Source organism: Rhizophagus irregularis, chromosome 17 (genome assembly GCF_026210795.1).
Source record: "Rhizophagus irregularis chromosome 17, complete sequence".
Taxonomy (NCBI): Eukaryota; Fungi; Glomeromycota; class Glomeromycetes; order Glomerales; family Glomeraceae; genus Rhizophagus; species Rhizophagus irregularis.
In genome coordinates, this window is record NC_089445.1 from 3482455 (window position 1) to 3499323 (window position 16869).

The window sequence follows — 16869 nt, forward strand, 5'->3', positions numbered from 1 at the left end:
AACAAAATAATTAGGGTATTGTTACACGTCACACCTAAGATATTTGTTGGATTATTTAAATAATGGAGAATGTGACTTCTTTTTTGAGGGGTACTATGGCCCATGATATACGGTATATTTAGATTGTAAATTTTTTTAACTACTGTAAATGATTAGATAAAAAATTGTTTTTTTGTAGGTAAAATCCTAATTCTGAGCGAGTTAGATTAAACGGTATAATTGGTTCATTAACTGGGCTTAATTAAATGTATCTTTGTTTAACAAAAAATTTAATAAAGCGTTCCGTTTATGACATAAAGTATATGTAATTATACTCATGTGCGGATTTGTTTTTAATGAAATATACAAAAATCAATATACTAAACTTTAATTATAATTATATTGAATAAATAGAATAATACGTTGACTTAAATACATTGATGCAAAAATTTTCTAAGATAAATGTTACAAAATAAAAGTGTGTACATTAAATTATCGTACAACTTAAAAATCAGGATGCGTACGATAATACATGCGTACATTAAGGATTCACTCTATACTGAGCGAACTAAACCTTCTGGAAGGTGACTGTAAAAAATACACACATATCATATATATACAATGATATTCACAATATGAAATGTAAACGAGAAAGTTTCTAAATTTTAAATGTACCAAGAAATTTGTTAATCGATAATAATTAGTTTAGAATAGAATTTCTAATATTAGATTTTTAATGCTCTCGAAATTAATAAGATTAATAAGTTATGCTTGTACTTTTAGTTCAGGCGGTATTCTTCTCGCCTTCCTTCTAATGCTGCTGTTTCTTCATAATTTTTGGTGACACTGATGACACTGGCGGCACTGGCGGCACTATCCCGTCTTTCAACATTATATTTGTTCTTTGTTGAGTCAAAACCAACATCTTCTGTCGGTGTTTCTGATCTCTTTTCAAGACGTAAAGTTTCTTCGAGTTCTATGTTTTTTTTCTCATATTCACTTGTTGTAAAACCCGTAGCTCTTCGCATGACCAATAATGATTTTCTTAAATCCATAATTGTCTTTTCCCGTTGTTCTAGAATCATTTGACGAGACCAATCTCCAGTTCGAAGTTCAATAATGTCCTTAAAGAGAGATTCCAATAATGTATAAGATTCGAATTCATCCAAATTTCGTAGTATGCGAAACGCAAAATTATATGAAGCTTCAGGTGTGGCATTTTCTGGTAAGATGAAGGAAAGTTTACGTTCAGCTTCACCAGTCTTGATACTATTCTTTCGTGGTTTATCTCCAGTTTCTTTGTTATTTTCACAATCGTGATTCGATTCTTCTTGTTTACAATTTTCTTCTTGTTCCGCGGCAATACTAATATGCAAATAATGAATCTTAGAATTAATGTAAGCAATTTCTGAGGTGATCATCTCAATCATATCATCTAATGCTTGGGCATCTCCTCCTAATTCATTTCCAATTTCACTAGTGATTATTTTTTCACGTTCTTCAAGTAATTCATTCTTCTCCACTTGTAAATTGTTTCTTTTAACGATCCATTCATCCACCATTGCCAATGGTTGACGACCACTAATATATTTATAGATAGCTTCATCAAGAAGTTTTTTCTTGTCATCATAGATAGGACCTAAATCATCAAAAGATCGTCTCAAATCATTTCTGCCTTCACCATTACTAGATACTGATTGTCGTTTGTGATTACGGGAAGCCTTGGTGATTGACTTATGAGTAGTGGTTCGTTTGAGTAACGCCATAACTGATTTAATTTTTCCATTTTTTTGTAAAATTTCCTTCCGTCTCTTTTCAAGCATGATTTTTTGCATTTCATTAATTCTTTCAAGACGTTTCTTTTGTTCTTGAGCAGCTTTTTCTTTACGACAAAGATTTCGACGAAGATTTTGAATTTCACGTTGATTACGTTCAGTCGTTTCACGAACACGCTCGGCTTCATCCTTCATGCGCTTCATCATTCGTATCTTTTCACCTCTTAGTTGTTCAATTTGAACACGCATATTCTTGAGAATTGTTTCATTTTGATTCTTTGATGTGGTATTTGATTGAGTAGCTTCATTATATTTTCGACGAAGTTCACCAATTTCTCGAATTAAACGTTTCATCTTATGTTCGTAACGGGCTTTAAGTTCGGTAAGGATCGAATTCTTATCACGAGTACTAGCATTTTTTTGAGCGCGTTTAAGAGCAGCTTTTCTTTCTTTTTGTAAAGTAATTAAAGTTTTTTTCATATCAGCCAATTTTTGTTCATATTGAGCTTTCATATAAGTATATTCTTGTTCAGCGCGTTCCAATTGTGAAACAAGTTGTTTTTTAACAGAGATATCAGCTTGAATTTGGTGTAACATACGGGTGAGAGCAATAACGTTTTGTACTTGTTGGGAGGAGCAACCAGTGCTATTTTGAGAAGATTCACTTGAACAAGGGGAAATTGGTCTTGAATTTGAAGTACGACGAGTAAGTTGTGGTGGTTGTGGATAAGATCCTTGCCATTCTGACACTTCAGTGGTTTGAATTTCACTGAAAGATACAATGCTTGATCTTCTTTTTTCTTTTTGATGATTGGGAATCATTTGATCGATATAACTTTCACTCTTAGTTGATGAAGGTTGTTTTATTAATTGACTTAAAATAGGATCATCATGTAAAGAACCTCCATTCTTTATTAACATGTAACTTTGTCTGAGTTGTTCCTTTGCCTTTTCAAGCCTATCTCTTGTCTTGCTACGTCTTTTCAATTTTCGAGTAAGTTTGAATGATTCACTATCAACATTTTCACCATCTTCTTCTTCAATGCTTTCTTCTTCTTCTTCATATGGTGTGAATAAGGATTTAACTTCTTCCAAACTTACATGTTCAAGTTGATGATGAGATGAGGAAGGACCAATAGATGAGATTTTAGTAGTAAAAGTTTCATCAGGAACTGGGAAGTAACCATCAGCTTTTGTCTTACTTTTCTTTGAAGAACGTTTCTTCTTCTTCTTATCGGAGAATTTGATATAACCTTTCTCTCTTCTTGGTGTTGTTCCAGCCAATGAAGATTTATGTGGATGTTGAGAAGCTTGAGCAGCTAAAAGTTCAGAAATTTGATTTTTAAGATTTTTAATTTCTGATTCATAACCTTGAACGATATTATGAGTTTTAATCCTATGTTCACGATCAGCATCTGAAAGATCTTGATCATTAAAACTAATTTCCATTAAAAGAGTGTTCTTTTCAGCTTTTACAGTGACAAGTTCTTGTTCAACACTTTGAAGTTTCATTTTTGTCATTCCTAATTCTCCTTTAAGACTCTTAATTTCTTCTTCATATTTACGACTTGTTTCTTCATTACAACCACCAGCTCGTAAAATTTGAATTTCCATCTTTAATCTACTTATTTGACTACGTAGTTGATTTATTTCAACAGAATTACCATCATAACTTTCATTAACACTAACTTTATTCTTAATATTACGAGCACGATTAGCATATTTTAGTGTATTTAAGGTTTCCATAAAATTAGAATCAGATGGTGAAACACAAGCCAACATGAGAGTTTGACTGTTACCACCAAGTGAATCTTGTAATAAACGTGTCAATTTTGAATCTCTATAAGGAATATGAGTGACCTTTCTTGATTCATCACCAAGTGCACAAATTACATTACCAAGAGCCAGTAAACTCCCATTAATTGCAATTCCTTCTTTTGCTCTATCACCTATGGAGTTAGTTCTCTTTAACTATTCAAGTAAAATATTTTATAAAAAAGATAAAAACAGATTATTAATTTCGATTATATAAAAAATAATCATAAAAGATGAATAATTACCCTTTCTGAACCAGCCAAATCTACAAAATGAAATTTTGATGTTACTTTTGGTGTCAATGATTTTTGTGCTGGTGGATCATCATTTTCTTTATTTTCTTCTAAACTTTCTATTCCTGTTTGTTTAAGTATTACGGAAAATATAGCGTGTGACCTTGAAGATACCATATTCATGTCTGTCGAAGCGACAGTTCGATATAGTGAACCCTTTTGTAATTGTCTAATAATAAAATAAAATTGTGTATTTAAATAAATATATATATATACATATATTTGACGTCGTATGAGTCGTATGAAAATTTTTCTACGTATTTCGCACATTAACAACAGTAGAAACATACCCTAAGAGTTCATCTGGGTTTGAAACTTGAACTTCTTTTACACCAGATAAATAAATTTGACCGTTCGCATCTTCTCTTATCATTAAATCATTCTTTCCTTTTTTATTATTTTCTCTACTTTGTGGGTTTAATAAGTCTATAAGATCTTCATTATATAATTCTAAGAATGATACATAAACTTCAAATTCATAAAAAGGATTTTGTTCTTTTCGTTCGTGAAGGTCAGCAAATAATTTTCTTATGGCACGTGGAATGATTCCTAAAAAAAATGACGTCATAAATTGATTATCATTATAGAAGATTAGATGAGATATTAAATGATGCAATAGAGAATTTGTATAACAAACAATGGAACAATGGGATGAACGTATATTTTACCTTGAATATTTGAACCATCCACAGCTGTACCCATACTATATGTTTTACCACTACCAGTTTGACTAAAAAATAGGGGGTTGATAATAAAAATCATTTTGTTTAATAAAAAAAATTGTTTCAGGATTTTAATAAATAATAAATAATAAACAAATAATAAACAAATAATAAATAAATAATAATTATGAAAAACTCAGATTGTTCATTCCCTTTGAGAATAACTATAAAAATAAAAAAATAGAAAAATAATGATTGTTATTTACTTACCCATATGCTAAAATAGTGACATTATAACTAAAAATAAAATAAATAAATAATTTTAATACATAAATTTTAATAAAAATTAACAATGGTCGATAAAAAAGGTGATGTCTTCCCAAAACAATTTTGATGTCTGTGGTTATTCGTAACGTGACACATGTTTTTTTTCTCGCACTCACCCTTCCACCATTTTATCTATTAGCGGACTTGCGCATTCTTGAAATACTTCTTCTTGTTCAGTATCCGAAGGAAATACATAGTCGAATGTAAAGGATTTATCGTTTCCAATGAGTATTTGTGGTGCGTCAGGTATTACTATTAGACATTCACTACAGTTTTGTAGTGTTTCTTTGTTACTGAGTGGTCTTACTCTCAAAGCAACTCTTATTATAAGGAGAGGATGGAAATAAAAATGAGTTAGGAGATGAAACGAAAAATGACAAGGATAAAAGATGGAAGAAAATAAATAAGAATGTGAAAGAAATAGGAATAAAAATTGGAAATATTTAATTTTTTATAAAATTAAATTTTTTTTGTTCAATGATTTATAGTTACTTACCGTACGGAAGTTGAAGTCATTTTTTTCTTGTGTATGTGTATACAGTCAAACCGATATCCTAAGTACCGATAATTGCCTGTACCACAATTAAAAAGATACTTTAGGTTACACTGATATTAATTCGGGCCAACACTATAAATTTGCTAGAGTTAACATAAAGGTTCCAAATCACATGATATTTTAATGAGTTTGGAGTTTGCATAATGCTGGCAAGAATTGGATTTGGGCCCGCATTATGATTCACTGATGATTTATATAGTTATATGTAGCGATAATTGATATATTTTTCCAAAAACAACAGTATCGGTATTTATTAAAGAGAAATTTCGGTTTAACAGAAATTTTTTTTGTTCTTTATTCGAATAAATTTGAAAGAGCATTAAAATTCGATATGCTTATATATATAAAAAAAAATTTTTTATATTAAATTAGTCTAAAAAAAATATAATACTTCACATCTCGATGGTTTACTCTTTTAGTATATCTTAAACATATAAATTACTCAATAATCAATGATCCAATTTATTAAATATTACGTATATTAACATTGAAAAAGGTGAAAGATGTTACATAAATTAAAAAAGTGATAATTCGTACATTGAATTAAAAAAAATATTTTTTTTTCAATTAAATCGGTATCATTAACTTTTAAAACTTTTAAAATAAATGATATAAATTACAATTTTTGAAAGATAATAATATAATACAGTTATATTCACCAACAATGTTATAATTGAACCATAATAGGATATCTTAATAGTTGGGCCTGATTATAAAGTATTAAGAAAAAGATAGAAAAGAAAAGAAACTGAAGAAACTGATAAAAATATAACAATAATCAACAAGAAGCAGTCATATTTAAGGGGCGCAATTACAGCACTGAATTCGTGCAATTATTGATCCTTATCTTCGAATTTTTCAGTAAGAGTAATAAAAGAATAAAAAAGAAAATTTTTTTATATCGCGCCCCGCGATATTCTTAAATCTCACTTTAACGAGCTAGAATCATTTTTCTAAGTTGTTAGTATGAAATTATCAAGAGAGTACCACTATCAGCATATACAAATATTCCTTTTAATTATCACTTTGATTTAAAAGCCAAATAATTTTTATTTTATCTTAAAGACGCAGGTTCAATTCCTGCACCGAGCCTTTTAATTTTTTTTTTGTTATTTGTGTCATTCGTGCTATTTGCCATTCGTGTTCGTGTTATTCAGTATATCGGATATCGGTATATCAAAGTTCTAAAAAAATTTTCAGAATAATGATCACGTGTCCAATCAAAATTATTTGGATTGGTTGCATAAGTCAAAATTTTCATTTTTTAAATCTTTTTCTTCGTGGTTATTAACATACTCATGTGATACCATGAAAACGAACAATATTCTCAAGAGAACTTATTTGGCGCTGAAGTTTTAGTTGTATAATAAATAGAATTTTAATTAAAACTATAATAATGTATTGTAAAGATAGAAAACATGTAATAAAAATAATATAATTACTTCATTGATAATTATTTAATCGCGACATCGTTAAAATTAGAAATGCTAATTATTTGTGAAAATCTTTCTCTCCAGTATGCGCAATAGACCTTTCCGAAACATCAAACATCCGAACCAACTTCTTTAATATTATAAAAATGGATTTATAATATTTAAAGTAATAGCTTCTCCAATAAATTTAACCCAATCATTTGTATTATTAGTTATAATTTCTTAAGCGAGTTTATTATTTGGAGACATATCAAAAATAATGGAACTTTTGGCAATTAAAATATTCCAATCGAAAAATATAATTTTCTTCAATAAGTAAAAGAAATTTGTTGGTGTAATAATTACTTTTTAATAGTATTAAAATTATTTGTTTCATATTCTCTGTAAAGGGAAGTTATTAAAATTATTTTTCTACAATATATAGTACAACTATTTGGTGTTCCCATCACATTTACATTGGTCGAACATGTCGACGGATCTGTTTATATTTATTAATTAGATACTATATTAAATTTCGTTATTTATACATTAAAAGTTGCAAACTTTAGTACGTTTTGTAAAATTGTAAACGTGCTTCAATACGTAAATTACATTAGCATAGCATATGCCTCTTTTATAATTTAAATATATTTGTATTCATTATCATAAGAATAATTACATGATCTAATAAACGATTTTTTTATTAATTTTAAGAACAGTATCATTGTATTTACGATCTTATAATTTTATAACTCTTTTGAAATTTTTCTAACTTATTTTGTGCATTTTTGTTTCTTTGTTTAGCTGATTTTTCATACTAGTAAATTTCTTTATTTATATCTTTTGTAATCCTTTTCCATATTGATACATTAAAGCAAGATTATATTGTGCTATTTCATCTCTAAGTTTGCTGCGATTTGATATAATTTGCTTATCAATTTATTTCCAATACCTTTATCATAAATGAAGCTATTCCCTTTGAATATTTTCCTTCAGCTGATTGCTTATATAATTCAAAAGCTTTATTACAATCTTTTATAACACCAATTCCATTTTTATAACAATTACCAAGATTATGCATTGCTATCATGTTCCCATTATTTGCAGCTTTTTCATACCCAATAAAATGCTTTTTTAAAATCTTTTCTAATTCCTATTCCTTTTTCAAAATAATAACCAATTTCTAATTATCCCACTGCATCATTTTTATTAGCTACTTTTTTATAATATTCAAAAGACAATTTTTCATTTTCAAAGTTCCACATCCATAAAAATAACAATCACCAACAAAAAGTATATGATTTTTTTTTGATGCATTAATAAAAAATTAAATGCTTTCTTATTATTTTGATTTGTTACAATTCCATAATAATTAAAATATTCGAGTGAATAAATAGAATTTGAACTAATTTGTTCAATAACCAATTGTAAATTTCTTGTAAACTTGCATTATAATTATTAAAATGCTTTTCTAATTCTGAAATATTATAATTTCCCTCATTTTTTAATTATAAGTATAATCATTTATTTCTCCAACTATCATATTAAAATCTTTTTCAGTTGAAAGATTTTCTTGTTTACAATCCTATAAAAATGAAATGTGTTAAATTTGTATTCATGTGTAAAAAACGTCCAAAAAAGAACCATTTTGTCCGATTTATGTCTTATTACAAAAAAACAAAAATTAAACAAAATGATGCTTTTTTAGACATTTATTACACATGAGCATAAATATTAAACAAATTTAACTCATTTCGTTTTATAGGGGCAAAAGAATCAATTTTTTTTGTATCCATTTTCATTTTGTCAAAATTTTGAATAATTCACCTGGTGATTTTGAGTTATTAGCACTTAAAGAAGCCGCTTCGTTTGTTTGTCATCTCCTGTTTCGATAATTAGTGCATTTAGCCAAGTAACTACATCAGGAAGTTTTTAGGTGGGTCGGTCCATGTAATTCCACGTGGGTTTGCTCAGAAATACGTGGAATTCCACACATTCTCAATATCCTACATGGATCCACACCAAATTTCGTGGACTTATGCCGAAAATACCACGTGTTTCGTCACAGGGTATTCGGAAAATACTGGAACTATTTTAGATTTCCACATATTTCCACACCATGTGGATTTTAAACGGAAAAAAATTCCTGATGTACTTGATATATGGTTAGGCGATTATCTGGCTCCCATTCCAACATTCTAAAAATAAATGTAATTTTAAGATTAATTAAAATAATATTTTATATTAAAATTTCAAATTTAAATAATACTATTCACTGGTATAAATTTTAGCATATTTTTCAGGTGTACCTTTCTCTATGACCTTGTAAAATTTCCAATGCTAAACCAACATCATATTGTTCACCTTCAACATAAAAAGGAGGTTGTCCACTAGATATTTCCCATAATAATACTCCAATACCGTAAATATCACTTTTTTCATTTAATGAGTAAATTTGTGCTGTTTGGTCAGAACTACTACTTCGTCTGTTGAAAATCTTTGGATCAACATAAGGAACCACTCCAAATAATTGGGATTGCAAATTTGATGACATCCCGATTCTTTTTGATAATCCAAAATCCGCCAATTTGATAGTACTTAAATATTACCAGAATGCTATTAAAAAAATGTATATACCTACTATATGTTTAATATTCAAAATTTCCAATACTGTTAAATGTTAATACTGCTTCAATTTAATTATTTAACGATTTTAAAATATTATCATTATTAATTTTTTTTCTTATAAAATGATATTTTGCAATTTTAGAGTATGTCATTCCCATTACAAGAATAATTAGTTACCATCAAATGTTTATAAAACACGAAATAATAATAACTTTTCATCCATTATTCTAAAATAAACTCCTAAAAATTGATGTGACTTATAGCATATATTCTTTTTCTTTGGTCAAAAATCATACAAATCTTCTTCGTGAATACACGAAATTACCCATCCAGATCTATAAGATGATCCATGACATTATACAAATGTTTCTTTTTAATTTTCCTAAATAAAGGGACTTTTAATTTCAGGGATCTTCTCTTACACAATTTGTATTATTTAATATTCTTTCTATATTAAATTAAACAATTTTTTTTAAAGAGGACATTCGTTAATTAAGCTCAATAGAAAAAATTGTTAAATATTAAATAAATAATATAAAAAAATCTTGATTTGCCTACCGGCCTCACTCATTTCAAAGTCAAATCAAAAATGCAAATCAAATAGTCGATTAGTAATCAGAAATAGGTTACTTATTTGATTATTATATTTTGCAATCCGTCAGAATTTCTGGATCCGGATCATACCCAAATTAAAAAGAATGCTACCTGCCTCTAAAATGGGTATTACCCACTTATACTCATTTATCTTTTTGTTAAATATGACCCGAGTATATCTGGGTCGCAACAATTTTCTAAGATAAATGTTACAAATTAAGTGTGTACATTAAATTATCGTACAACTTAAAAATCAGGATGCGTACGATAATAATACCATACACATGATGCGTACATTAAGGATGCTCTTAGCTCGTATTTTATATACGGTACAACGATAATGAGTATGATATGACCCTCGTTGTATGGTATGGTCAAATATCAGCTATACTGTATAGAATTTTAATATGTAAGTAGGTACCATACTAACAATACATACCAATTTTTAGCACCATATCGTATATACAATGGAGGTCATATCATACTCATTATCTATATTCTCTTTTATATAACGAATTCACTCTATACCGAGCGAACTAAACCATATCTGCAAAAAATACACACATATAATATATATACAATGATATTTTTTTTCACAATATGAAATGTAAACGAGAAAGTTTCTAAATTTTATTAATGTACCAAGAAATTTATTAACCGTTTATAATTAGATTAGAAAGATAGAATTTCTAATATTAGATTTTTAATGCTCTCGAAATTAATAAGATTAATAAATTATGCTTGTGCTTTTAGTTCAGGCGGTATTCTTCTCGCTTCCTTCTAATGTTGCTAATATTTCTTCATAATTTTTGGTGACACCGATGACACTGGCGGCACTGGCGACACTACCACGTCTTTCAACATTATATTTGTTCTTTGTTGAATCAAAACCATCATCTTTTGTTGGTGTTTCTGATCTCTCTTCAAGACGTAAAGCTTCTTCGAGTTCTCCGTTTTTCTTCTCGTATTCACTTGTTGTAAAAGCCGTAGCTCTTTGCATGGCCAATAATGAATTTCTTAAATCAATAATTGTCTTTTCTTGTTGTTCTAGAATCATTTGACGAGACCAATCTCCAGTTCGAAGTTCAATAATATCCTTAAAGAAGGATTCCAATATTGCATAAGATTCGAATTGATCCAAATTTTGTAGTATGCGAACCGCGACGTTATATGAAGCTTCAGTGTGGAATTCTCTGGTAAGATGAAGGAAAATTTACGTTCAGCTTCACCAGTCTTGATACTATTCTTTTGTGGTTTATCTCTAGCTTCTTTGTTATTTTCACAATCATGATTCGATTCTTCTTGTTTACAATTTTCTTCTTGTTCCGCGGCAATACTAATATGCAAAGAATGAATCTTAGAATTAATGTAAGCAATTTCTGAACTGGTCACCTCAATCATGTCATCTAATGCTTGGACAGCTTGGGCATCTCCTCCCAATTCATTTCCAATTTCACTAGGAATTATTTTTTCACGTTCTTCAAGTAATTCATTCTTCTCCACTTGTAAATTGTTTCTTTTAACGATCCATTCATCCACCATTGCTAATGTTTGACGTCCACTAATATATTTATAGATTGCCTCATCAAGAAGTTTTTTCTTATCATAACCACTTGCAAATACTTCATCATAGATAGGACTTAAATCATCAGAGGATCGTCTCGTTTCCTTTCCGTCTTCAGTATTATTAGATATTGATTGTCGTTTGTGATTACGGATAGCCTTTATGATTGATTTTGGAGTAGTGATTCGTTTGAGTAATGACATAACTGATTTAAGTTTACTATTTGTTTGTAAAAATTCTTTCCGTCTCTTTTCAAGCATGATCTTTTGCCTTTCACTAGTTCTTTCAAAACGTTTCTTTTGTACTCGAGCAGATTTTTCTTTACGACGAAGGTTTTGAATTTCACGTTTATTACGTTCAGTCATTTCACGAGCACGTTCAGCTTCATCTTTCATACGTTTCATCGCTCGCATCTTTTCACTTTTTAGTTGTTCAATTTGAGCACGCATAATCTTGAGCATTGTTTCATTTTGATTCTTTGATGTGGTATTAGATTGAGTAGCTTCATTATATTTTCGACGAAGTTCACCAATTTCTTGAATTAAACGTTTCATTTTGTGTTCAAAACGGGCTTTGAGTTCGGCAAGGATTGGATTCTTATCACGAGTGCTAACACCAGTATTAGCATTTTGAGCACGTTTAACAGCAACATTTCTTTCTTGCTGTAAAATAATTAAAGCTTCTTGCATATCAGCCAATTTCTGTTCATATTGAGCTCTCATATAAGTATATTCTTGCTCAGCGCGTTCCAATTGTGAAACAAGTTGTTCTTTAACAGCGATATCAGCTTGAATTTGATGCAACATACGGGTGAGAGCAATAACGTTTTGTTGTTGTTGGGAGGAGCAACCGCTATCTTGAGAAGAAACTTGAGAAGATTTACTTGAACAAGGAGAAATTGGTCGATCGGAGAAACAAACAGAACGACTTGAATTTGAAGTACGACGAGTAGGTTGTGGTGCATTAGATTCTTGCCATTCGGGTACTTCAACGGTTTGAAGTTCACTGAAGGATACACTGCTTGATCTTCTTTTTTCTTTTTGATGATTAGAAATCATTTGATCAATATAACTTTCACTCTTAGTTGATGAAGGTTGTTTTATTAATTGACTTAAAATAGGATCATCATGTAAAGAACCTCCATTCTTTATTACCATGTAACTTTGTCTGAGTTGTTCCTTGGCCTTTTCGAGCTTATCTCTGGTCTTACTACGTCTTCTTAATTTTCGAGTAAATTTGATCGATTCACCATCCAAATTTTCATCATCATCCTCAATGTTTTCTTCATCTTCTTCATATTGTGTGAATAAGGATTTAGCTTCTTCCAAACTTTGATTATTTACGACATGTTCAAGTTGATGATAAGATGAGGAAGGACCAATAGGTGAGATTTTAGTAGTAGAAGTTTCATCAGAAACCGGGAAGTGACCATCAGCTCTTGTCTTACTTTTCATTGAAGTACGTTTCTTCTTCTTTTTACCTTTCTTCTCACTATACTCTTTATTATTATTATTAAGATTATAAATATCTTCATCAGATGAATAAATATGAGGATTGGAGAATTTGATATGACCTTTCTTTCTTCCTGGTGTTGTTCCAGCAAAAGAAGATTTACGTGGATGTTGAGAAGATTGAGCAGCTAAAAGTTCAGAAATTTGATTTTTAAGATCTTGAATTTCTGATTCATAACCTTGAACGATATTATGAGTTTTAATCCTATGTTCACGATCAGCATCTGAAAGATCTTGATCATTAAAACTAATTTCCATTAAAAGAGTGTTCTTTTCAGCTTTTGTAGTGTCAAGTTCTTGTTCAACATTTTTAAGTTTCCATTTTGTCATTCCTAATTCATTTTGAAGACTCTTAATATCTTCTTCATGTTTACGACTTGTTTCTTCATTACAACCACCAGCTCGTAAAGTTTGAATTTCCATCTTTAATCTACTTATTTGACCACGTAATTGATTTATTTCAACAGAATTACCATCATAACTTTCATTAACACTAACTTTATTCTTAATATTACGAGCACGATTAGCATATTTTAGCGTATTTAAGGTTTCCATAAAATTAGAATCAGCTGGTGAAACACAAGCCAACATAAGAGTTTGGCTATTACCACCAAGTGAATCTTGTAACAAACGTGTTAATTTTGAATCTCTATAAGGAATATGAGTGAACTTTCTTGATTCATCACCAAGAGCACTAATTACATTACCAAGGGCTAGTAAACCACCATTAATTGCTATTCCTTCTTTTGCTCTATCACCTACGGCGTTAGTTCTCTTTAACTATCCAAGTAAAATATTTTATAAAAAAGATAAAAACAGATTATTAATTTCGATTACATAAAAAAATAATTATAAAAGATGAATAATTACCCCTTCTGAACCAGCCAAATCTACAAAATGAAATTTTGAAGCTACTTTTGATGTCAATGTTTTTTGTCTACTCTTTCTTTTTGAACCGGCTAAAGATTCTGCTGGTGAAACATCATTTTCTTTGTTTTCTTCTAAATTTTCTATTCTTGTTTGTTTCAGTATTACGGAAAATATAGCGTGTGATCTTGAAGATACCATATTCATATCTGTCGAAGCGACAGTTCTACGTAGTGAACCCTTTTGTAATTGTCTAATAATAAAATAAAATTGCGTGTATTAAAAAATTATACATATATTTTAACAACGTACAAAAAAAAGGGCATACTCCAAGAGTTCGTCTAGGTCTGAAACTTGAACTTCTTTTACACCAGCCCAATATATTTGACCGTTTGCATCTTCTCTTATCATTAAATCACATTTTCCTTTTTTATTATTTTCTCTACTTTGTGGGTATAATAAGTCTTTAAAATCTTCATTATATAATTCTAAGAATGATACATAAACTTCAAATTCATAAGAAGGATTTTTTTCTTTTCGTTCGTGAAGGTCAGCAAATAATTTTCTTATGGCACGTGGAATGATTCCTAAAAAAAAATGACGTCATAAATTGATTATATTTTAGATGATCATATTAAATGATGCAAGAGAGAATTTGTATAACAAACAATGGAACAATGGGATGAAAGAATATTTTACCTTGATGTTCGAGTGGAATATTTGAACCGTCTAAAGTTGTACCCATAGTATATGTTTTACCACTGCCAGTTTGACTAAAAAGTAGGTAAAAATAATTTTGTTTAATAAAAAAAATTATAAATAATAAATATATAATAAATATGAAAACTCTTTACTTACCCATATGCTAAAATAGTGACATTATAGCTAATAAATAATTTAATGCATAAAATAAACAATGGTCGATAAAAAAGGTGATGTTTTCCAAAACAATTTGATGACTGTGGTTATTCTCCCGTCTCACCCTTCCACCAGTTTATCTATTAGTGGACTTGCGCAACCATGAAATACATCTTCTTGTTCAATATCCGAAGGAAATACATAATCGAATGTAAAGGATTTATCGGTTCCAATGAGTATTTGTGGTGTTTCAGGTATTATTGTTAAACATTCACTACAATTTTGTAGTATTTCTTTGTTATTGAATGGTCTTACTCTCAAAGCAACTCTATTTATTATAAGCAGAGGATGGAAATAAAAATAAGTTAGGAGATGAAACGAAAAATGCCAAGGATAAAAGGTGGAAGAAAATAAATAAGAATGTTAAAGAAATAGGAATAAAAAAGGAATTATTTAATTTTTTATAAAATTAAACTTTTTTTGGTTCAATTATTTATAGTTACCGTACGGAAGTTGAAGTCATTTTTTTCTTGTGTATGTGCATACCGTCAGACCTCTATGTACCGATATCCTATGTACCAATAATTTCCTGTACCGATAAATTTTCCATGTCCCGTTTTACAATTAGCAAGAAAACCTATATTATATATACAGTAGTAACATGTACCATACTTTAGGTTACACTGATATTAATTCGGGCCAACACTATAAATTTGGCCAGAGTTAACATAAAGGTTCTTCTGGCAAGAATTGGATTTTGGCCCGCATTATGATTCACTGATGCCTTTAAAAAAGCGAAATTTTTTTTTAAAAGGATTTGTATTTATAATACAAATGAAAATATATACAAGAGAATAAATAAATAAAGAGGAAAGGGAAGAACATCTTTTTGAGGAGATGAATTATTTCAAAAGGCTCTTTTATTGAATAAAACACATATATATATACTATATATAGTTTGAATCTAAGAGGCGAAGAAAAAGAATTTAGGCAACTACTAATATATACGTTTGGAATTTGGATTATAAAAAAGATAATAACAAAACATCGTAATTATTTATTAAAAAAAGTAGAAATTGATATATAGTATATACATTAAATAATTATTAAAGAGAAATTTCGGTTTAAAAAAATTTTTTTTTTTTGTTCGTTATTCGAATAAATTCAATGATCACCTTCAATTTATAATATTTAATATAAATAAATCAATTTTTTTATTTAAAATTGGATTATCACAGTACGTCAATTTATTAAATATTACGTATATTAACAGGTTCGCTTCATGTTTTACAATTGAACAGAAAAGGTGAAAGATGTTACATAAAATTAAAAAAGAGATAATTCGGACATTGAATTAAAAAAAAATTGTTTTTTTTTCATTAAATCAGTAACTCATGATATAAACTATAATCTTTGAAAGATAATAATATAATACAGCTAGTTATATTCACCAAAATGATCATAATAGGATATCTTAATAGTTGGATCTAATTATAAAGTATTAAGAAAAAGAAAAGAAAGAAAAGAAACCGAAGAAACGGAGAAAAAATATAACAATAATCAACAAGAAGCAGTCATAATTAAGGGCGCAATTATTGACCTTATGCAGATAATCCTTATATTCGAATTTTTCAGTATGATTAATAAAAGAATAAAAAAGAAAAATTTTTTATATTGCGTCCCGCGATATTCTTAAATCTCACTTTAATTCATCAATATGTTATTCGTCATTATAGGTACAGTTTTTGGGATATTAATAGCTTTACGAGCTAGAATTATTTTTCTAAGTTGTTACTTGTTAGTATCGTTCCAAGTGAAATTACCAAGAGAGTACCACTATCGGCATATTCCATTGCTAACAAATATTCCTTCGAATTATCACCTTGATTTACTTTATAAAATTATAAATAATTTTTGATTTTTTATATTATTATTTTTTTAATTTAACATACTCATGTGATACCATGAAAACGAACAATATTCTCAAGAGAGCTTACTTGGCGCTGAAGTTTTAGTTAAATAGAATTT

General features: G+C 28.9%; 3 protein-coding genes across 3 annotated transcripts; all 3 read right to left on the minus strand.

Moving 5' to 3' along the window:
• Positions 1-758: 758 nt before the first annotated feature.
• Positions 759-5367, minus strand: OCT59_009458 (uncharacterized protein; the record flags this gene model as incomplete). Its single annotated transcript, XM_066133572.1, has 7 exons — positions 759-3725; positions 3815-4031; positions 4153-4411; positions 4531-4592; positions 4795-4821; positions 4968-5171; positions 5348-5367. The coding sequence occupies 7 exons, from the start codon at positions 5365-5367 to the stop codon at positions 759-761; spliced, it is 3756 nt and encodes a 1251-aa protein (XP_066000000.1).
• Positions 5368-8947: 3580 nt separating this feature from the next.
• OCT59_009459 (uncharacterized protein) lies at positions 8948-9373 on the minus strand (the record flags this gene model as incomplete). Its single annotated transcript, XM_066133573.1, has 2 exons — positions 8948-9017; positions 9129-9373. The coding sequence occupies 2 exons, from the start codon at positions 9371-9373 to the stop codon at positions 8948-8950; spliced, it is 315 nt and encodes a 104-aa protein (XP_066000001.1).
• A 1422-nt stretch (positions 9374-10795) lies between these two features.
• OCT59_009460 (uncharacterized protein) lies at positions 10796-15364 on the minus strand (the record flags this gene model as incomplete). Its single annotated transcript, XM_066133574.1, has 8 exons — positions 10796-11112; positions 11259-13896; positions 13987-14236; positions 14312-14570; positions 14683-14756; positions 14842-14868; positions 14966-15169; positions 15345-15364. 8 exons carry the CDS (start codon positions 15362-15364, stop codon positions 10796-10798), a joined length of 3789 nt encoding a protein of 1262 aa, XP_066000002.1.
• Between the last annotated feature and the right edge of the window lie 1505 nt (positions 15365-16869).